The sequence below is a fragment of the Esox lucius genome, chromosome 22, assembly GCF_011004845.1.
Source record: "Esox lucius isolate fEsoLuc1 chromosome 22, fEsoLuc1.pri, whole genome shotgun sequence".
NCBI lineage: Eukaryota > Metazoa > Chordata > Actinopteri > Esociformes > Esocidae > Esox > Esox lucius.
Genome location: NC_047590.1, coordinates 7,773,970 through 7,796,620, shown reverse-complemented (window position 1 = coordinate 7,796,620; position 22,651 = coordinate 7,773,970). Strand labels below are relative to the sequence as shown.

General features: G+C 43.9%; 1 protein-coding gene across 3 annotated transcripts in view; it reads left to right on the top strand.

Annotated features, from left to right (window-relative positions):
• The window catches only part of nlgn4xa (neuroligin 4 X-linked a), a 63,350-nt gene that overhangs the window by 1,381 nt on the left and 39,318 nt on the right, over positions 1–22,651 (top strand). Inside the window, exons 2-4 of one of the 3 annotated variants that reach the window (XM_020042062.2) lie at positions 7,454–8,274; positions 14,223–14,282; positions 20,693–20,845. In XM_020042062.2, the coding sequence (XP_019897621.1) occupies positions 7,758–8,274; positions 14,223–14,282; positions 20,693–20,845 (730 nt within the window). In that variant the 5' untranslated portion in view covers positions 7,454–7,757. Of the gene's footprint in view, positions 1–7,453; positions 8,275–14,222; positions 14,283–18,678; positions 18,940–20,692; positions 20,846–22,651 lie in introns of those variants that run through there. The other 2 variants (XM_010890983.3, XM_010890986.3) reach the window with 2 other exon arrangements.

The window sequence follows — 22,651 nt, the reverse complement described above, 5'->3', positions numbered from 1 at the left end:
CCGGCTCTTGCCCTCTAAATTTGATATTTGTTTTGGGAGCACCCCATGGCAAAACATCGTCATGGCCTCCTTAAACGACAAAGAGAAAAAAAAAATCGAAGTACATTTTACAAATGTTGCTATGGGGAGGGAGGAAGATTAAGCAATTGTATACACAATTCTTTGCAATTGTAACCCTTTTGCTCTGGGTGTATATTTGTAATCTTTTAAAAACGTTTTAAGCAGGGTTTTTTAAATGTATTGCGTGTCTAAGTATTCAACACCCACACATTCCTTTTTGGTAGAGCCACCTTTTGTAGCTGCAATAACAGCTTTTAATCCTTGTATGTACCAGCTTTGCACACAGATATAGAGTGATTTTGGCCCTTTCTTCCTGGCAGATTTGCTCCAGGTTGTTCGGGTTGGTTGGACGATATTTGTGGAGTTCATTTTCACATATTGTGGCAGACTGAATGGCATTGACACCAGAACTTTGACTGGGCCACTGTCACACATTTACATTTTTGTTCTTAAGCCACTTCAGTGTTGCTTTGGCCATGTGATTATTGTCCTGCTTTTGGTTTTTCTAGTGGTTTGGTGGTTCTTGTGCAGTATTTCCCTGCATTTTGTCCCATCTATTCTTAGATTTTTTACAAAATGCCTAAATTCATGCTGCTGAGAAGCATCCCCACAGCGTGACGCTGCCACCAACATATTTCACTGGAGGATTGGTGTGTATTGATTTATGGGCAGTGTTAGTTTGGCGCTTTGAGTTTTTACTAAAACGTTTTATCTTAGTTTAATCTCACCAAAAACAATTTTCCCACATTGCAGCTGGTTCACTCTTATGCTTTCAGATGGTGCTTTTTAAGTTACAGCTTCTTTCTTGCCACTCTCCAAAACAGGACAGTTTTATGCAGAGCTTCTGATGTTTGATTAGTGCACCATTACTGCACTCCTAGCCACTGAACTCTATAGCTCATTGTAAGTGACTGTTGGCCTTTCTGTGACTGTGGATTTTTGAGGGACAGCCTTTTCCTGGCAATCCCTTTGGTGGTGTGCGGCAGCTTCCCCTTCCAGTTTTTTGGTCTAACTGGGCTCATTTGATATGATTTAAAAAATATATATATTTTCCCTAAAACACACATTTATATTGCTGTATCTCCAACTTCTGTAAAATGCTTGTTAGTCTGAATTAACCTTCAGATTCACAGCTTGTCTGACGCACCTACAGCACTGGGGTTTTTATACAGAAAACGTGAAAACAACTTTAATGGTTCACAGGTGGAGGCCATTGGGAAGGTAATTGTGTCCTCATTAAGGCAGTTTCTTTCATCTGTGTAAACTGGGAGCTTCCACAACACAGGGGTTGAACACATATACAAGCTACATTTCAGTTTTTTTTCTTACACATAGTTCCTTAAACCTTACCAATATATTTATCACACAATAATTGTTTTGAGTTTCAGTGTTTTAATATAAATGATCAAACAGAACAAAATGTCAATGTACCATTTGGAAATAAATAAAATTAGAGAACTGCGCTTTGAATACTTTGAATGCAAGGTAGTATATACTATATTTATGTAATTCACTTACCCACACACACAAATACACAGTGCGAAAGGAAGCACACCACCTGGTCATAGGGATATGTAATCTACGCTTCAATACTATTGACAGATAATGGGAACCAAATGTAACAAATGGCATTGAAAGATTATAATTTGCTATGAAATATTCATCAAAGAAGTGAGGAAAAATTAAGTACACCCTTAGCTTCAAAAGCTGGTGTTTCCCGCTTTGGTGGAAATTAATTCATGTTGCAGTTCCTTTAACTGTCTATTAGTCTTTTGCATTGACTGGGAGGAATATTTGCCCACTCTTTTTTGCAGTACTGATTGAACTGTGTAATGTTCAAGGGTTTACCTGCTTCAAATCCCCCCACAGCTTTTCAGTACGATTTGGATCTGAGCTTTTACTTACCCATTCAATAACCTTCCATTTATTCTTTTTGAGGCACTCTGTTGTAGCTTTGCTTGTGTATTATGGATCATTTTCCACTTGCAAGATCCATGTTTGGTTTAGCTTCAGCTTCTTGACAGATTGCTTCACATTCTCCTCAAGAATTATCTGGTACAGTATGGAATTCAAGATTGCATCAGTAACTGCATGTTGGCCTGTCCCTGTGGCAGCAAAGCAGCCCCAAACCAAAAACTTGTTCTTTACAGTTGGTAGTCTTTTGTTTTTGACAAACTTTTGTCTGTGACTGCAAAATAACACCACCACATGTGACCCGTCTGTCCAAACCATATTGTTGGAGTAGTTTTGATCTATACCGAACTGCTGTGTGGCAAATGTCCATCATGTCTTTAAATTTATTTTTTGAGAGTAGAGGCTTCTTCCTTCTTGACCTCCCATGTAGCCCAGGTTTGTGCTGTCCCTTTCTGACAGTTGAGTCTTGGCTCTTGGCCTGAATTTTTTGGGATTACCTATCCTATATCGATTGCCAGTGGTCTGGAATTTGCTTCATTTGTAGATGATCCATTTGAGAGGGTAATGATTTACTTCTAGACTTTTGGACATGGCTTTGTAACCCCTCCCAGACTCATGTCCATCAATAATCTTTCTATTGAGGGCCTTGGATAGGTCTTTCAATCTTGACATTGTGTTACCACACACCCAAATGGGTGAGACCAAACTAGAACAAGTTTCTAATCTTTATGGAAGGCTGGATCCTCCCAAGTTACTCTCTTAGGATTTCCTACTGATCTGTTTGGTGTACCTGATTCAAAATCTACACATTTTATGTCATAGTAAAGGTGGGGGTGAACTAACCTTTTTGGCATAAGGAAATTGCATAAATTGTTATTTTAATTGCACGACTGGTTTGAAAGTAATATATATATATATATATATATATATATATACATATATATATATATATATATATATATATATATATATACATATTATTGTGGGATTGGTCAAATGTGTGATTTGTGATTGGTCAGAAAAAATATATATAGTTTTTTGACCAATCACACATGGGCACTCCTCCAAATGCCATATTGGGCAGGCCACCACTGCTCCCTCAGCTAGGTCTTTTATACTAATTCAAATGCAAATGATGGATTTCGACCTTCATTGAAATTCAAAACACTCATCTGTTGTAATCATACAGACAGTGAGAATGGTATCTCCCATTTCTCCATCCCTTCATAGTATCTCCTTTTCTCGTCGGTCTCTCCTGTGTGTTGCTGTCAGCGTGTAGAGCATCTACACTGGAACTGCTGAAACATATTAACATGTGACAGTATTATAAACAATGTTAAAACATCCTGAAACATATTAACATGTGACAGTAGTATAAATAATGTTAAAACATGCTGAAACATATTAACATGTGACAGTAGTATAAACAATGTTAAAACATGCTGAAACATATTAACATGTGACAGTAGTATAAACAATGTTAAAACATGCTGAAACATATTAACATGTGACAGTATTATAAACAATGTTAAAACATGCTGAAACATATTAACATGTGACAGTAGTATAAACAATGTTAAAACATGCTGAAACATATTAACATGTGACAGTAGTATAAACAATGTTAAAACATGCTGAAACATATTAACATGTGACAGTAGTATAAACAATGTTAAAACATGCTGAAACATATTAACATGTGACAGTAGTATAAACAATGTTAAAACATGCTGAAACATATTAACATGTGACAGTAGTATAAACAATGTTAAAACATGCTGAAACATATTAACATGTGACAGTATTATAAACAATGTTAAAACATGCTGAAACATATTAACATGTGACAGTAGTATAAACAATGTTAAAACATGCTGAAACATATTAACATGTGACAGTAGTATAAACAATGTTAAAACATGCTGAAACATATTAACATGTGACAGTAGTATAAACAATGTTAAAACATGCTGAAACATATTAACATGTGACAGTAGTATAAACAATGTTAAAACATGCTGAAACATATTAACATGTGACAGTAGTATAAACAATGTTAAAACATGCTGTTTAAGCTGCCCATGACAGATCACACAATGTGCATTTTATAAGCAATATTGGTTGCAAATTCCTTCAAAGAATACAATATGTATATGTATATATACAGTGTGTTATGTGTTATGTATATATACAGTGTGTTAAAACAGAAGGGTTAAAATTAAGAAATTAAGAAACCACTGCAAATTGAACGCTTCTGTTCCTCACTCAAAACATTCCTTTTCAACTTTTTTGGAAAGGAAAGAAAGAGGTGCAGTGGTCTCTTAAGTTTTTCCAGAAGTGTATATATATATAATATATAATACAAATAAATAAATAAATATAGTAATATGTATGTACTCTGGTGTACAATTTACCAGTGACATCCACAAGATTCTACAAAAGAGTGTTGTGTTCAGAATTGACTTGAATCGAAATTAATTTATTTTCTGTGTTTCCTAAAGTGTTACTTAACAGCATAGCTGAAAGTCATTTCAACTTATTTTTAAAACAGTCGTCCGCCCTTTTGTAAATGGTAGTATTTGTTTGTCTTCTTTTTTCTCATCAGATATTCTGGTTGCCATGGCTATGGTTGTCAAGGGCAGAAACTGGGTAGATAAGAAGTTTGAGTAAAACCTGCTGTAGACTTTTGAAAACCTAACCAGGTGATCAGTGTACACCCAACCCACCCCAGATGTGTATTAAGACATTTTATGCTTTATTGGATAGAGACAGTGGGGGAGAGAGGACATTTGTTCGTTAAAGAGGGGTGGGATGGATTCAAAACAGTATATGTGTCCTGGAGACTGCAGCCTTGACCACTGGACGACTTGAGGCCTGTACTGAACGTCTGATGCTGGAGACATACGAGAAAGGCTTTCCAGATACTGATGAGTGGGTTGCTATTGATCAATGAGTCCCAAACAAAGTTCCTTGAGCTTGTCATCTTGAAAACAGAAGTCCATTTTGAGTATGGTTAAGTTTTTTAGAATCACCTGTAGTGGCAGCCAAATTGGCTTCAACTTAGTAGGGGTGAAGTCATACAATATAATAAATACATATAATTGTTCTTTCACTTATTATTATAATTTTTTTCCATCAGCATGAAAATAAATCCAATAAAATTTTTACATTTTTACATTTTTAAAATAACACTTAGGTGGCAACATACGGATATATTTTAGACACCCAGTGTTCAAGTCACACGGGCTTCAGATGGGATGGCAACAAGCCTATTCTGTCAGCTCCCTTTAACCTATTACTTATTTATCGAATCATTCAGTTTTGTCACACAGAGTAGATGAAGTCCGCGGCTGCAGTTAGGCATCGTATTAAATCACTCCGGCACTTGAAGTATCATCATCATGATGCTGCGTTACAAGAGTGGAAAAGTAATTATTCGACATTGAACACACACACACGCACACACACGCACGCACCTCTGCCCACTCCACTACCACCGTCTCAGTCTCAACACCCTCCGAGGGCGTAGCAGCGAAATGAGGCGAGAGAGGCTCTTCCTCCTCAGAAATTAGATTACCTGCTGCATACATAAGCCATCTACTTCTGACACAAATGTCTGTGAGAGGCATCCTAACAGGCCAGCTCTCCTATTCATGAGACTTCACGCTTAAGCTCCTTGGTAAAGTACCCCAGAGAAATTATCTACTCAGTAGACTGTACTGTATTCGCCTCTGGGTGGGCTGTGATACTGGGAATGCTGATGGGATGGGTTGTATTTAAGTTTAAGAGGCCCTGGGTAGGCTATTTTAATCAATGGAAGGCTGTGATGTTTCACTGACCACTGCGTCGTACACGGTTTCACAACCAACTAACTTGTGAAAAAAATGAAGCCCCTTGGGTTTGAACGATTCCTGTTCTTTACCAGAATTGTATACCTGTAATGGATTTATAATCATTCCATCGGTGTTGTTAAGTCCGTTAAGCGCGCAGCCGGAAATGTGAATGCAGCCTTGGGGTTGCACAAAACTTTCAATAAATCATAACAGTTGTGTCACTCCGGCGGTTTGCTAATTTTGCATTTCGAATGTTGCTAGGCTAACCCTGACCTCGCCCCCAGGCTGTTTCGGCCCAATGCGTAGAAGCCGGACACAAAAACGATTTGTAGTCACCTAGTGGGAAAGACCTTCTCATTGTTGTGTGGGATCTTATTGAGTAAATTTTTCTTTTTATATATATATTTTGAAAATATATATTTTTTTGTGAAATGTACCCAAACTGAGCAGTTTCTGATGGTTGATAATGACAGTAAACATGTCTATTGAATCTAGTCTAGACTGAGCCAGCCTATTTATACTACAACAGAGAAACAAACCACTTAGCAGCTAGTAACCTACTGCCATAATGTTCTATATTTACATTAATTTATCACAATAAACTAGCTATACTAAAGCAATAACTTTCTTTGTTCTTCCCAGTCAGTGTGAAATATTGTCTTGTTTGTCTTTCCCAGGCACAGCTATGGCAGATACCCTAGCTTTTAAAGCAACTTATTAGTAACTGAAAGGTTGCTAGATCGAATCCCTGAGACAGCAAGGTGAAAATCCATTGTTCTGTCCCCAATTGAGCGAGAAAGTTAACTGTAATGTTGACAGATTGTTTGTGTAAATTATGTGTTCTCATAAACCTGCCTGGTAAAATGGGGCAGAAATCAAAACCCCCAAAAAACTATAAAAACAAAAAGCAAAGAGATAAAATAATTTAAAATTGACAAATGTTACAATGTAGTGATTGGTGTTTAAGTTCACAAGACACTGGCGGAAAGTGTTGTTGGGGATATTTGGTTGGTTGACTGAGACCATTTAAGATGCAGCCTGGGACTTTTCCAAATAACAAATTATGTTATTTAATCTCCCATTTTGGGCTGGATGTCTAATACTGTTTTCATGTGTGTATAATCTATGTGCAGAATTACTTTCACGCCTCAGTTATTCATGAAATTCCATGTTTGAAAGAGAGTGGTTTTGATGACTGGAGATGTATACAGACACACACATGACACCGTTTACAATTCCCAGGGACACGTTTTGGCTTGACAATTCCACTTTTACAATCAGGGGCCCAAAATCCCAGAATGCATCTTTAAGACAATAACCATTGCGGCGGGAATTTCGCACACATTTCTTAAAGGCCAATTTCTATGGATTGTTTTATCAAACCTTTTGTGCTTTCGGGAGGAAGTGTTTGGGAACAAGATTAATTCCACTTAATACCACACTTTTATGTTGCTGTCAAATCCATGCTGTTGATTTGTTGGTATAATTTTATGCCTTGCATCTCATGCACATTTTGATTAAACACAGAGCGGATTTGCTGTCATATATTTGCTGTTTGCTCAACAGGCAGAAATCTATTGGAACATCAAACTCTGTGTAGTCTTTGATGTGATTAACTTAGATATCCAATTCTGTCTTCCCTGCAGGATAACCAACTGTGCTGGAATTAGGTCGACAGGCCGCGGCAACTGGAGAAAAACACAGACAGTGAACCTGTCCGGCAGTGGGGTCAGAATCAAGTTCCACCCAACCCACCAGCAATCTACGAGTAGTCCCAATCTAATGGGATGGGGGGCACTGAGTTGCACAAGGCTGCTCTGATTGGCTGGGGCTCTGTCTGTCAGCTGTCAATCACAGCCTGAGGAGCAGGTGATTGGTCTGGAGCTACGGGGGGTGGGGAGTTACAGTACTTCCAGGACCACATTCTGCTTGGCTGTCTGCAGCAGGAGCATGTTTAAGGGAACCAGGCCTGGGGAAACCAGCAGCGCTCCATTGAAGCCTGGAGGAGCCACTGTAGCCCATGGAATGGGGATGGTCTACCTATCCAATGTGTACCTTCTTTTATGGATGGGCGTTCTGTTAGCGTCTTTGGGTCTGCCGTTCGCCGTGGTGGCTCAGACCACCCCCGCCCACCCCCTTGTCACCACGAATTACGGGAAACTGCGGGGGTTGAAGACGACGCTGCCCAATGAGATCCTGGGGCCCGTGGAGCAGTACCTGGGGATCCCGTACGCGCTGGCCCCGACAGGGGAGAGACGTTTCCAGCCCCCTGAGCCGCCCATGTCCTGGCCCGGCATCAGGAATGCTACCCAGTTCGCCCCTGTGTGTCCTCAGTACCTGGAGGAGAAGTTACTCAACGACATGCTGCCTGTTTGGTTCACCGCCAACTTGGATACCGTGGTGACCTATATGCAGGATCAGAACGAGGACTGCCTGTACCTGAACATCTACGTGCCCACTGAGGATGGTATGTGATGCTACACCTTTATTTAACACCCCTGGTTTTTTCTCTCCCCCCCCCTGCCTCCTTCCCTCTCTCTCCGCCTGGGTGTCGTGGTTGTATGGGCATTCCCTCCCTTTTAAGCTCCGCTTGTTCCAAATCTCTCCGAACTGGCAGCGACGGCTCCTTCTAACAACAATACACGGCCGTGCCCCTTTAATCAAAGCGCAACACCTTTGCCAAAGGGCCCCCAGCGCTTTTTTTCCCCATTGACTGGAGGTCAAGTGTCTTATAGGGAATGAGGACTATGTGCTCCAATGAAGACATAAAACCATTTTCTTCCCCCCTTCTCTCCATTAAGTTGGTTTCCTGTTGATATGGTGCAGTGTAGAGGCCCGTTCGACTGGGCCCTCCTGACTCAGAGTGGTCTTGACAGATCGACCACCGATGCATCGCACTTCACCCCCTTCAGGCCCCAACTATCAGACTCCTGCACGGAGACGGGAGGAAGAGACACAGAGTGTTGGGTAAAAGCCTTGGTTAACTGAAACACAGTGTAGATGTTTAAACCCAAACACTCACTGTGGCTGCCCGGGCAGTTTGCCGCCTCGTCCCCGGAGACTCTTTTCCGGTCTTTGAAGGTCAGCAGGAAAGGGAGAATTCTCCGCTGAACTCTTGAGCTCTCTACGCTAAATTTAGTCTGAGCTCTTGAGTAAATGCTAGATTAAATACCGCAGGAGGATAATCTGACAATTCTGGCCCGGATGAACAGCCCGGGTAGTTACTCTGGCATGGTATTCCAAAATCTCCAGACAATATAAGTTCTCGTACTCACAGACATTAACTGAAATCTCTATTCTGTGTTTACTGTTTCCATTTAGACGCAGGCTTACCGTATCAATTGAACTCAAATCTGTGGGATGTCCATGGTTTTCCATAATATCCAGTCATTGTTGTCGTAATGTGGCGTTGCCAAAAATCGTATTATGGAAAAAAAGATTGAGTGGATATGCAGACAGTCCTACTGTGAATCAATTGGTTTAGCAGAGAGGCCTCTTGGTTTGTGTCTTGCTAACAGAACTACAGTACCCTAAGGCGTCATTAATTTAGTATATTTATGTATATTTATATTGAAATTGGGTGGGCGCTTTTATCTTCACACATCTACAAGGTGCATTATAGTCATGTGTGAATTCGAAATGTGTTTTTTCTGCATGGGCCACTTTCCCTGAGACACCCTGGGAGAGTGTTTTTTTTTTTTAACCTTTTTTAACCAGCAGATTGTTTTTAACCTTTTTTTTTTTACCTCTGGGATTTGACCCAGTGTCCTTTTGGCTAAAGAACTAAACACTATGGATGTTGATTTAATAATAATTAACTCTACTAAAGCTGCAGTTCTTAGATAAAGGTAATTGGCTTGACTGATGAACTTTCCAAACGAAGCAACCTGCAGGAATGAGGAGGAAATTCTGTCTCATTTTCGGCATTCAGTCAGGATCCATTTGAAAGACATCCCTCTCTCCCTCTCTCCCTCTCTCCCTCTCTCTTTCTCTCCCTCTCTCTCTCACCCAGTTTCTCCGTGTCCCAAATGGCACTATGTACCGTACATAGCTAGGGAACTACAGAAGTAAGGAAATAGGGTTGGATTTTGGACCAAGTCTTTGTCCTATTAAGGAGTCAGTCAGGGGTTCATCTGAGAAAGACAACCCTTTCCATGTTCTGTTGTTCTTGTCCTTCATGCTGTTGGCTGCCCATCATCCTCACAAATGCCCTCAGAGTTGGCCTTTTTCAAAATCCTGTGTAATGTGGAGACATCCTGCCAGGCAAGGATCAGAAGAGAGGATTCATGGTTTTATAGGCTACCTCCTAAACTGTACCCTATTCCCCATTTAGTGCACTACGTTTGTGGGGCACTGAGGAGATGGATCCCATGTGGTGGACTGATGGCTTGAGAGGGCTGTTCATTGGTCCGTCTGCTTTAGGAACAGACGACCGCCATATGCAGTATAATATAGAAAAAGTTCTTATGAGCCACACAGGTTCTGTTATTTCGGATGCTTTTGGATTGTGCCATGGGACCGGTGAAAGGGTTTTAGCCAGGAGGGGGGATACAGACGAGGTTGGCTTGAGGAGGGGCACATGTGGGTTTGTGCTTTGATGCCAGAGCTCTTTAGTTATGGCCGCTGTGTCCATCTGTGGATACCAAGAGCTGCAGTGTGTGTGTGTATGTGTGTTTGTGAATACCAAGAGCTGCAGTATGTGTGTGTGTGTGTGTGAATACGAAGAGCTGCAGTGTGTATGTGTGTGTGTGTGTATGTGTGTGAATACCAAGAGCTGCAGTTTGTGTGTGTATGTGTGTGAATACCAGGAGCTGCAGTGTGTGTGTGTGTGTGTGTGTGTATGTGTGTGAATACCAGGAGCTGCAGTATGTGTGTGTGTGTGTATGTGTGTGAATACCAAGAGCTGCAGTATGTGTGTGTGTATGTGTGTGAATACCAAGAGCTGCAGTATGTGTGTGTGCGCCCATTAGGGCATGTGAGACTATGTGTCTGTGAGCGTGTCTGTGAGCGTGTCTGTGAGCGTGTCTGTGAGCGTGAGTGCCTGTGCGTGAGTGTGTCTGCGAGTGTGTATATGTGTGTGTGTGTGTGTGTGTGTCTGCGAGTGTGTATATGTGTGTGTATCTGTGAGTGTGAACGTGCGCGTGCTCACTGAGACTGTCTTTGTCTTCCTGTGTTGTGGCTTCGTCCTGAGGAGACCTGGGAGAAGATTTGGTTTCATTGTGAATTAATCGCAGTGAATATGGAGACTCTTGAGGGTCTTCTCACCGTGGAGACTAAACCAGGGCAGATAACACCCCCGTTCAGAATGAAGAGCCCTGTGTTTGACCATAGGGCTCCGTAGCAGCCACTTCATGTCCGCGTCCTCAACAGCACCGCGCACCGACTAGCCAGCCTGGAACGGGCCCACTGGCCTGAACAGAACACAGACACGGCCGGCTCATTAAGGTGTGGTGCTCTGCTTATCAGTGTCACAAGGGAGGTTGGGGAGAGAAGGCCGGGCTCCGATTGCTACCGCTCTTCACTGAACATTCGACTCGACTCCCAAAGAGATCGCTTTAGACCGTTGCGTCGTAGGTAATGAAAGCTCCCCCGTTTTGATTTCAGTGTACTCTAAATGTAGTCTGGTGCGGACTAACTTCTGCCACACGCTCTAGTCAGAAAGAGATGCACTGTGTGGTAATAGGATGCCATTTAGGACACATCCCAGGTCCCTTCTGTTTCTCCTTCTCTGTCCTCTAATTGGGAACACTGTCCTGCATTAGTTAAGTTATACTATTCCAACACCAGAACTGAAACAGAATACAGCAGCGAAGACCATAAATCTACCGCTTTATTCCTTCATGTGCTTTCCCGGAGATAATGGCCCCTCAGAATTCCGGTGGCGAGCTGTGATTTATCAGGTCTTCGTTGGTAATACAGGGGCGTGGCAAAGCCAGCTGTGATTTATCGGGTCTTCGTTGGTTATACAGGGGCGTGGCACTGCCAGCTGTGTCCCAGACCACGGCTTGGTGGGTGCGACAAGTCCCCTTAGTCACGAATTAAAGCACCCGTCATTTGACTGGGCCCCGCGTGGGGAAGCCGGTGACATTTTCACACACGCCGGAGGCAACCGCCCAATGGACAGTGGAGGCTGGCAAGGGGAGGACGTCTCCTGACAGAGTCAGAATCGCCCGTTATTCAGTACCTTGACACATTCCTGAAGTGTTACTCGGTGTGAAGGCGCCAGACAGCGGTGGGCAGCGTCTATGGAAAGAATAGAGACAGATTTCATTCATTGCAGCCGTGCGCCGTGTGTCGTCCCCCCCCCCCGTCCCCCCCCACCGGCCTCCACGTTTCGGTGCACCATGTCTGTTCTCCTCCGTGTGTCTTCTTCGGTTAACAACGCCATAAAAGGGAAATTTGATTTATAATAGGGCACCGTAAAACCGGCCATACTCTGCGGGCCAGTCCTCTGATCCGGGCCGGCCCGGCCGTGACACTGAAGAGATGAAAAACTAACGTCCGTCGGCATGGTCCGAATGGCGGCTAAGTACGGCGCAGTGAGGTTACCCCGCCCTCATGCTATTCATTGTTGTGGCGCGAGTGGCTTATTTAAAGGGAGACCCATTGTCTAGAGGTCATTGCGTCCATCCCAAATGGCACCTCCTTCCCAGCAACGTGTGCTCCTTTTGACCCCAGCCCTATGGTCACTGGGAGAGAGTAGACAGTGAAGAGGGGCGCCGTTTGTGACGCTGCTTTCCCTGGGCATTAGGAGCCTGCCGATGGCAGTTGGGTTCAGCCTGAGCTATTAGCTGCCAGTCTGTCAGCGGTGAGTATGTCTCCAACCGCCAGTCATCGGCACAGCCAGGCAGAATGTCTCCAGGCCAGGAATGGCTCCCTCGTTCTCTCGTAGTGCACTACTTTGGACCGGGCCCGTTGGGTCCTGGTGTAATGAAGGGCACCGTATAGGGTGGCATACAGCCTGCCCCCTTGCGAAGTGTGTCCTTGGACAAACCCCACGCGCTCTCTGTTCGAACGGAGAGCATGAGCCTACGTCAAAAGAGAACTGGATGCAGTATGTTGTGGCGATCCGTGTGTGTGTTTGTGTGTGAGACTTGACTGGCCAGATGTGGGAGTTCATGCTTTGCTGCATTAAACTGACATGCCACTTGCTTTTGTTTGTACAGCTTGAGGTCCCTACCAGAACTATTCACGTGTGTGTGTGTGTGCGTGCGTGCGTGCGTGTGTGCCAAGGCATAGTCCTCATTATGTACCAACCGGTCATTGATCTGGTGCCACAGAACCCCCAGACCAATATAATGACTAAATGAATGTGTCATAATACTGGATTTTAATTCCTGTCTGACACAGGAAGCATTTCAAATCTCCCCCTATTCCCTGTACAGGACAATTAACTGCTTTTCTCCACTTTAAAGTATAGAGTGGCATTCAGAAGTCCCAGACCAGAATGGTGGTTAATTATTTAAGATGTGGGGCAATTGGACCCGCTACTGTCTTTGTACCTTGCCTTTCCTAGTCAAAAAGACTAGTGAGTCTTACGATTGTCATTATTATTAATTGATCAATCGCTCCGTCAGGGAGACGATAATTCTGAGAACGAGTTGAACTGTTACCTGTACAGAGCTGGTGTCGTTGTACTACGTTAATACAATCATGTCCTCTTAAATGGTGCAAGACCTCACTCCGACCTATTTGTTGAAGTGTTTGATCAATAACTGGACATTATAACCCATGCCGCCCCCAAGTCATAAATCACAAACTGTTACTGGTCTGGCCAGAGGTATTTACCCTCTGTGTTTCCCTTTCGCCTCGAGGGCTTACCACTTCAGTGTTGAACGCGTCACGAAGTCAGTAGCGACACGCTCTCACTGCATAGGGTGATTCCCACGGTTTCTCCGAGTTTCTACGTATGTTTGACGTGTTAATTATGAGGGAGGCTGATTATATTTGAGCATTGATCTGGTGGAGGTCAGAGCATTCTCATGCTGCCCTGCTGGTCAGTGTCCTTCATGAGATGTATCCGGGTGCTGTTATAATGTCAGCCATTGTTTGGTTGTTGTATTTACAGGGATAGTTCAATGGGGACATTTGAAAGTCACTTTGCCCTTCAGGGCCACCGTATTTATTCTACAGTGGGATGGAGTTATTAGATTTACGCGCCCCTGCTTCACAGATGTTTTCACAGTTAAAACGTTTCAGAATGCTTTGGTGCTTCTTTGTGTATCATGCTATGCAATTGGTCTACAGCTCACTGTTGCAGTTATGAATTATGTTTTTTCTGAACACAAACCCAAAGATTTGGAAAGCTTTCAATGCATTTTTAACCTTTTTTTAAAAGCCTGTTTTTTTAATTTTTTAAACAAACCTGTCTCCTTTCATCATCCCTTCTATTTTTCTTCCTCCTGTTGACCGTAGGAGCCAACTCAAACCGTCACGCCGGTGACTTCACCAATAATGATGGTGACGAAGACAAAGGTATTTTTCAGTCTTTTTCCATTTTTGACCCTCCCAAAAATAAAAGCCTGTTACTCGTGCATGTTCCAAAAAACAACAACCTATGTAGATTAAACATTTTGTAAAATGATTTGGTTTTTTTCTTTTCTTCCTTTTTTACCCCTTGAAGTGCATACTATCAACGGGCACCTCTGGGATCATCTTTTTTCTTTATTTTTCTTCTTTTTTTTTTTTTAAACAACCTCTTTCCTCTTTGGAGATCACACTTTACAACGAATCAGAAGGTTGTGTACAAAGGGTGAAAGGTCACTTCTAAACGGGAACGAGGTGTATGCTCCAACAGTAACCACTTCCGACCCCCCCCCCCCCCACACACACACACACACAAACACACACACACTCACACGCACTCCCTATTTTCTGCAAAGTGAAAGACGTTAAATTGAAACTCTGCATGTGTTTTCTCTGGCCTCCTCCGAGGTGAAGCCATTAAACAGTCATGTTTTCCCTTCCTTTTTTTAACTTCTTTTTTGTCATTGCTCGGTGAAGCATGGGCACCACACTAACCGACGTTTGTTACGTTTTGACAGTTGGAATCCTTTCTTCATTTGTAACTCTGTCAAAATCCGTGTCATGTGTTTTCTATAATATTAACAGCTCGCTTTCTTGTGCATGGTACTATTAACCCAAAATGGCGGTTTGATTATGGGTGGGTTCCAGTAGAGATCTGGTGACGGCCAGGAGAGTCGAGGAACCGTTGGGTTCACATTTTTCAGTGATTGTTTCAGTTCTGGTTTTAAGGAATCAAAGGGCAGAACAAGCTCTGACATTTTCAGATCACAGTGGTACGACGGTTGGCATTCTCTTGCTCCAAAGCTGCAACACTAGAAAGTGACATTTTGATATCCTCTGCACATACCAGGCTTTATCCAGGCATTTCCTACCATCCAAATGACATGGAAATCCAAATTGCCTTCTTATTGCAGCTTTGATGAAGTGATAAGGTATCATTGTGAACACTGCGAGGAAGGTTCAGCTTTAATCATTTATAGTGGATATTACGGAAGGCAACGTTGTGTGCAATGTATTCTTTACAACCTTTATTTATAACCTTCATTTTTCTCTTGTCGAGGGACCACCAAAGTTGTCACTTTCAGACACACATCGTTCGTAACCTTTACAATGTAGTGATTATCTCCATGAGCTTAAGATTTTCCCAGTGTATCTTGTCTGATTAAGCTGTTTAAGAAACACTACAGTATCTACAGTTTGTCTTTGTGTATAAACGTGGAAAGACGCTCAGTGCTAATCCACTGGATCTCCAACAGGGGAACCAACATAGGTACACAACAGATTTAGCTGGTTTTGGCTACAGGACATGTGGAGCCCATTTAAGAAGGTGTAATACAATTTTATATTATTAATCAATATGTTAAATACTCAGTAAAATGTATTAATATGTATATATTAATCATGTAGTCAACTACATGTATTTGATATTTCCTTCCCAGGGACCTACTTGGCCCATTCAGCCAGGTTTAGATTTTGATTATGGAGTGGTCTCTGATAAATTTGCCACCACTGGTTTGCCACCACTGACCATGGATCTAATGATCACAGTACGATTCTGGAATTGAAACAACCAGTAGATTTCGAAAAGCCTGGACAGACCCTTAATTTGAAGCCCTACCTGTGTTTTCAGGAGTCCTACGGCCAGTACAGGCGAAGGATCGAAGCTCTCTGACTGTTTAAACATCCGCCCTGATGATGAATCACTCCCTGTGGCCCTAACAAGGTTCTATCAATGCTGACATAGAGTACATTGATGCAAAGCAGAGACATCTCATGCGCACATATACACACACTCTCACACACACAGACACACATCCACACACATGGATCGTCGTGCACGCACGCACACACGCACACCAGCTCCCAGAAGAGCAATGCAGTTCAATGGGTCCTTCCCTTCTCCGACTCCCACTTTTTGTGATGCATTCAACTGTCTCTCGGTATAACCCTCTCACCTCAGGCTTTTTTTCTCCCCATGGAATATTAAAATGGGAGCATTTTAAAAACCATTCCCTTTGTCCTCAGTGCCACTCTTTAAAATGAGCAATCAAATGTTTCTTATTTAATTTCTGTTTAGAATCTAGAACTATTAAGGTTCACAAGGGCATTATTTGAGTTGCTCTTAAAAATGTCCTTGCGATGACATGTTTTGTCCAAACTGAGACCATGGCTGAATATATTAGCCCGAGGCAGCTCCAGCAACAACTGACAATCTGATCGTAAACTCTGCAAACGTTTCTTCTTGGTTTTTGTCAGTTTCCTTGACACTTCTCTGTATGGCTCCGTTTCAAATAGGAAACACCTGTTTTCGTTTGCAAAACATTCTTCCACCCGCCATTACATCATTCCATCCCTCCACCTTCACTTTCATCCCTCAACCATCCCTCCCATCCATCCCTCCACCCTCCCTTTTATCCCTCCACCTTCCCATCCATCCCTCCACCCTCCCATCCATCCCTCCACCTTCACTTTCATCCCTCCACCTTCACTTTCATCCCTCCACCTTCACTTTCATCCCTCAACCATCCCTTCCATCCATCCCTCCACCCTCCCTTTTATCCCTCCACCTTCCCATCCATCCCTCCACCCTCCCATCCATCCCTCCACCTTCACTTTCATCCCTCCACCCTCCCTTCCATCCCTCCACCCATCCTTTCATCCTTCCACCCTCCCATCCATCCCTCTACCCATCCTTCCATCCCTCCACCCATCCTTTCATCCCTCCACCCATCCTTTCATCCCTCTGTACCCTTTCACTTGGAACACGTTGAAACCAACGGCAAATCAATTTCCTCTCCCTCTCTCCTCCTGCTCCTCCTCTTCCTCTCTCCCACCTCTCGTCTGCTCTTCCTCTCTCCCACCTCTCCCCCTCCAAATAAAGATGAGTAATGTGTGCGCTGCTGCTGTGTTCGTGGAGGAATATATTATCCCCCTGGCCCGGTGTGGCAGTGATGAATGTCCAGTGTGTACTCACTGCAGAGTCACCCAGCCTGGCAGCCAGGAAGCTCTCAGCTATAGGCAGCTCCTCTACAGAGACAGAACAAAGAGAGAGGAGCGAAGGAAGGATGAGGAGGGAGAGAGAGAACAGATAAGAGTGAATAGAGAGGGAATGTATTGATGGTTGAATGGAGTGAAGATAACGCTTATTTCTCTGTTTTAAGTGTTCCGCAGTGACAGTTTGCTGGGACAAGTAGGAGACCTGAGAACGACCTGCACCTACCCAAGAGATTACAAAGAAGTGGGCGGGGGGAGGGCATGCTCCTAAAAATGAGGATCTTTTAGAATGGATCAAAGTTGCTTAACCGTTTTCAGTTAAACCTCCCGGAGCAATTCACCCAAACGTGCGGAGTGACAGCGAATTTACCTTCTCCATTTGATAGAGGGCCAGCCAAATGCCATCTTAGAACTTAGAACTCAGATCCTAGCTTTAAAAAAATCAGTCTGCGTCAGATGAGGATCTGTTTAAGACTAGAGTCACTGACAACTTGGTGGAAGTGTGTCGCCCTTCTGTTTAATGTGCATCTGGAATTTTCCACTTGGTTTCAGCAGATTCTATCCTACGGCACTAATAAATTCAAGTAAAAAAAAATAAAAATAAAACTCAGCATGGAATGGAGAGAGTGGTCCATTAAATAAGTTAGAGGACGTGAGTTATAGTTACCCTCCATCTTGTCTTCAACCCAGCCTCTGTGAAATGCACTGGGTTTGGCTGCCTGCCAGAGAGGAGCGTGGCAGAGACGAGGAGAGTCTGCCTCAACCAGGCCACAGCAGCAGACCGTAGCTACAGGCTAGGCCGCCGCTGCCCGTCCAAGAGCCGCGAAATGAGACGCGTTCACGTTAGCCCGCCTCTAGACGCGCACTCGGGACACTGCAGCGATTATCCCCGTCCCAGACGGCTGTTCTCCCACCTACCCCCGCCCCCCCTCCCCCCTCCCCCCTCCACGGGGGAGCAACAGGAAGCGACCTGAACTCCGACGGGGACCGTCTGTCTTCCCCGCGGATGGCTGAAGCCGTGTAACCCGGAGGGCGCCCGGCCAGCCGAACCGCCCCCTGGCTGCCGCGGCCAACAGCGGATGGGAGTGAACCGAGAGGGCCTGGGTTGAATAACATTTGCGTGGTCGGCGGTCCCGTCTGGGCAAAGGCTCGGGGCCCCTTCTGCTCTGAGTGGGCAACTTGGTTCCTTCGTTTGAAATTGCGTAGATTTGCTGCCCGCAATGCATTTAACACGTGCCCAAAGATCCGCCCTCTCACACATGTACTCCAGTTCTCCCTAGGTTGTGCTGTTATCTGTGGGGATATTTTACAGGGTTCCACAGAGACTTGATGACAGAGTCATAATGTTAGATACGGTCACAGATTACGCCTGCCCCTACGAACACAGCAGTCAACTGAGTCAACATACTGATGAAACACGTCCCACCCGGGAAATTTTATATTACATTCATATTTTCAGGATACATATAAGATGCATTTGAAATCTGAGAGATTTGGTCAAATAACATATTTGTAACACAAACGTATTTTGGAAAAGGCCCGATTTGGTATGTTTGTTTTTTTTCAGGAAAGAAATGATCTGGTATCGGGTGGCTGCTGGCTGATCCATGAGGTGATTTATCCTTGTATCAGGCGGGGTGTTTGTGGCAGTTTACATCCCACTCCAATCTTCTCTCATACTAAGGCTCTCCCCTTTTAATTTGAAATCACCACCTACGCATGTTCTAATCATGGGCTTTAATCAGAACCAGAGGCTCAGAGAAGCGCACAAATAAGTTATTCATCGTGCCTAACCGTACTCTAGCAGCCATGTTTGTACATGTCTCAAATTACACCCTACTGCTATCATTGTGCCCTACCAGTCAAATAGTGTGGAAACAGGGCACTCTTTGGAATAGAAACACAGAGTTTTGAAACATCGCTACACTTCCGGGAATGCTTGCCAACCAAGCATTTATTTATTTTTGACAAGCAAATTCGATGTGTCCTTAGTCATTCATTTTCTCAATCTAAATGCAAAAATGTAAGCCCAATGTCTTAAATAGCCAACTTGAAAATGTTCGCAACAATGTGCCTTTTGATTTGACGGTCAGCTCGTGCACTTGGGGCGCAAAACAAATCTAACACAAACGTATCTTACAGCTAGCTGACTTAACCGTGATATCGGCCACAAGTGTGATCAGGGCTTTCCGTTGCAGAAGCAGTTTCGCTTTATCTTCTTCATCCTGTACCATCTTTGTCCTTGTGTGCTGGTGTGGTTCCAAGCACATCGTCTCATTATATATCTCTGCAGAATAACGATGACGCTTTCGATTTTCAAAGGGAGAGGTTTCGAAATCTCCCTGTCCCCCTACAGCGCTTGTAGTTAGAATGGGCCTATCTTCTCCAGTGCCATTTTCATAGGACATGCGCTCTGAATGTCAACTACTCTTCCGGGCCTGGTACTCGGCAGTCTGAGGTCGCGGGTGCAAAGAAAATGACATCATAATTTCTGTCTAAGTTTGTGAGTACAGTCGGATGTGATGCTATAATAATATCACGACTGCAAGGTCTGCCTTCTCCCACACACAGCCGACTGCCTCAAGAAGTGTGCATTTATTTGTACCCCTCGAACAACAACGTGGGCCATTATCACAGGCAGGGGGAAGGTCATTCTTCACGTTCCAGCTGTGATAGGCTACCTCCAAAGTGCAGCACGTTCGTAGTATTTTAGAGTGTCTTTCTGTTTCTCATAAGGTCTATGTAATCAATATGCGAGACAGCAAACCACGCATTTCGGTTTGCTCTGGCCTCAGAACATGCGTATTGATGGATGTGGTACAGTACCTTTTTTTGTTATACCAGCTCTGTGTATTCTCAAATTGGAAAAGTTAAGGAAGCGCCTCTCCCCCACTCTCCTCTGTTCTCCTGCCCCTGGCTAGCTTTACATCCATTTCCAAAGGCTTATGATACTTTATGTGATCCCGACACACACCAACATTGCAATATCATTCTCTAATCAATGAAAAAAAATGGGACTCAGGTGATTACTAACAAATTGATTTTTTTTTGTTTTTTTGTGAGACAACCAAAAAGGTCAATCTGATTTCCCTGCAGTGTGTAGACCAGATATTGATTACTACCTTTTATTCCATTTGCCTGCAGATTATTCAATTGTGGAGAAAGCATGCATCAAAAGAAGAGGACGCGGCTGGCGCCTTCCTAACCAAACAAATGGCACCCTATTCATTACGTAGTACACTACTCTTTGCGTGGGCTCATGAGGCTCTGGTCAAAGGCAATGCACTAGGACGTAGTGTGCCAATTGGGACGCGTCCCTCACCGCGTTACCTACCAGCGCTCATGCTTGTTGCTCTTCTTTCCAGACATCCACGATGAGAACGGGCTAAAGCCAGTCATGGTGTATATTCATGGCGGATCCTACATGGAGGGAACGGGCAACATGGTCGACGGCAGCATCCTGGCCAGCTATGGAAATGTCATCGTGATCACCATAAACTACCGACTCGGAGTGTTGGGTAAGTCACGTGCCGGACAGCCTCCCGGGTCTCCCCGAAGCCTCCCGGGTCTCCCCGAAGCCTCCCGGGTCTCCCCGAAGCCGGTTGTGTCTGTCATCGATCCATGGATCCGCTCACGTTTCCTTGTTTTGTTATGCATGTTGCCGTCGTGTTTTGCTGTGAATGCAGTCGATTCAGCATGTGTCTTTGGTTGGGAGACATTTAACATGTGTGGATACGTAGAGTGGGAATGCTATACTGTGATAGCCAGTCCTGTAAGTACCAGTATTAAGAATGTATATGATACACAGTACTGCATTTGCCAGTCCTGTAACTACAGTATGAAGTATGGAAGTAATACTGTGATACCCAGTCCTGCCACTTCAAAATGAATTAGGATAATAACTCTCTGTTTTAACCAGTCCAGCATGAATTATGGATATAATGGGGTCAAGGAAGTTATCAACGTGCTATGCTTTGTCATTCCCGTCTATGCTGATCCTGTGTATGTTTTAATAGATTCTAGTAGACTTAAGAAAGGGAAGACGTAACACTGAAGATGAACCGTGTTGCTTAATGCAGCGCTTCTGCAACCACTCCACTAGACACCCCCTGCTGCCGTGTAAAATGCATCTATTCCAGAGCTGACAAAGCTGATTGGACATGTCCACTAATCACCAAACTTTTTAAAGATGCACTCTGGGATTGTTGGCCACTGGAGGTAAAAGTGGTGCTGTCGAGACATAAAGGTTCCCTGAAAGTCGTGTGCTATGCTTTGTGCACAGTGTCAGTAAAGCCACTGGACTTCAAGCTTGAGGTTTCGTGGCTCACCGAGCCCAAAATCCGGGCCAAAATGGATGCTTTGAAAAACGATTCTGATAATCAAGAATTCACCGGCAGCATCTTTAACAGATGAATCAGATAAGCCTGTTCTGAGCTACAGGAATGTTGTCGGACTTCTGGGACAGGTTTGAAAACCACTGGCTACACCCTGCTTCGTCTCCCCATAAGTCATGTTACCAACATCTTTACTAGTCATAAGCCTCTGTCTGATTCATCCATGTCTTTTCCCCCCTAAATCTACAGTACAGTGCTGTCATTCTGCAGTGTTCAGTGCCTCCTAATCTCACCCGCCACCCAGCTCTGTCTCCATCAAATCTCTATATATACATTATACGCTGACAGTTGAGCCTGGACGTGAGATGAGACTGTAGCGGCTTTATTTATTTATTTATTTTCTGGCCAAAGGAGCCCGGCGTGTTGTTGAACTTTAAAGAGACCTATGAAGGCAACGAAGGCTGTTCAGTTTCTATTCACACTGTGGTATCCACCACTGCTCTGCTTACCGTTTGTTACATGGAGCTGTCTACACCACTCGCTATATTTAGTCGCGCGATCGAGAGCCAGGGGGAAAAAGGTGCTCTGGAAAAGTGTGCACTGCGGAAACAAAGAAAAAAAAACGTACAGGGGAAGGAGGCCCTCATTAGGTGAATGTGCCTCTGCCTCGTTCACACACTGTGAGGGAGACATCATAAGACATTAGGTCTGTGAGTGTTTGTGTGTCTCAGAGTAGAGGTGTAGAGCCTCTGCTTCATGGTCCCCGTCCCGTTATAGAAATGGAACTGTATTCATCCCAGATAAAGACAGGTACCAGGATGTCAATGTTCATCAGACACTCAACACCTTCTGTCTGAAAGATAGGCTGGTGTCTGAATATGGCGAGTTAAGATAGGCTGGTGTCTGAATATGGCGAGTTCAGATAGGCTGGTGTCGTTCGATAGGTTGTGTTCTTGAATAGCAGGTTACTGGAAATGTTTGATTCGAAAT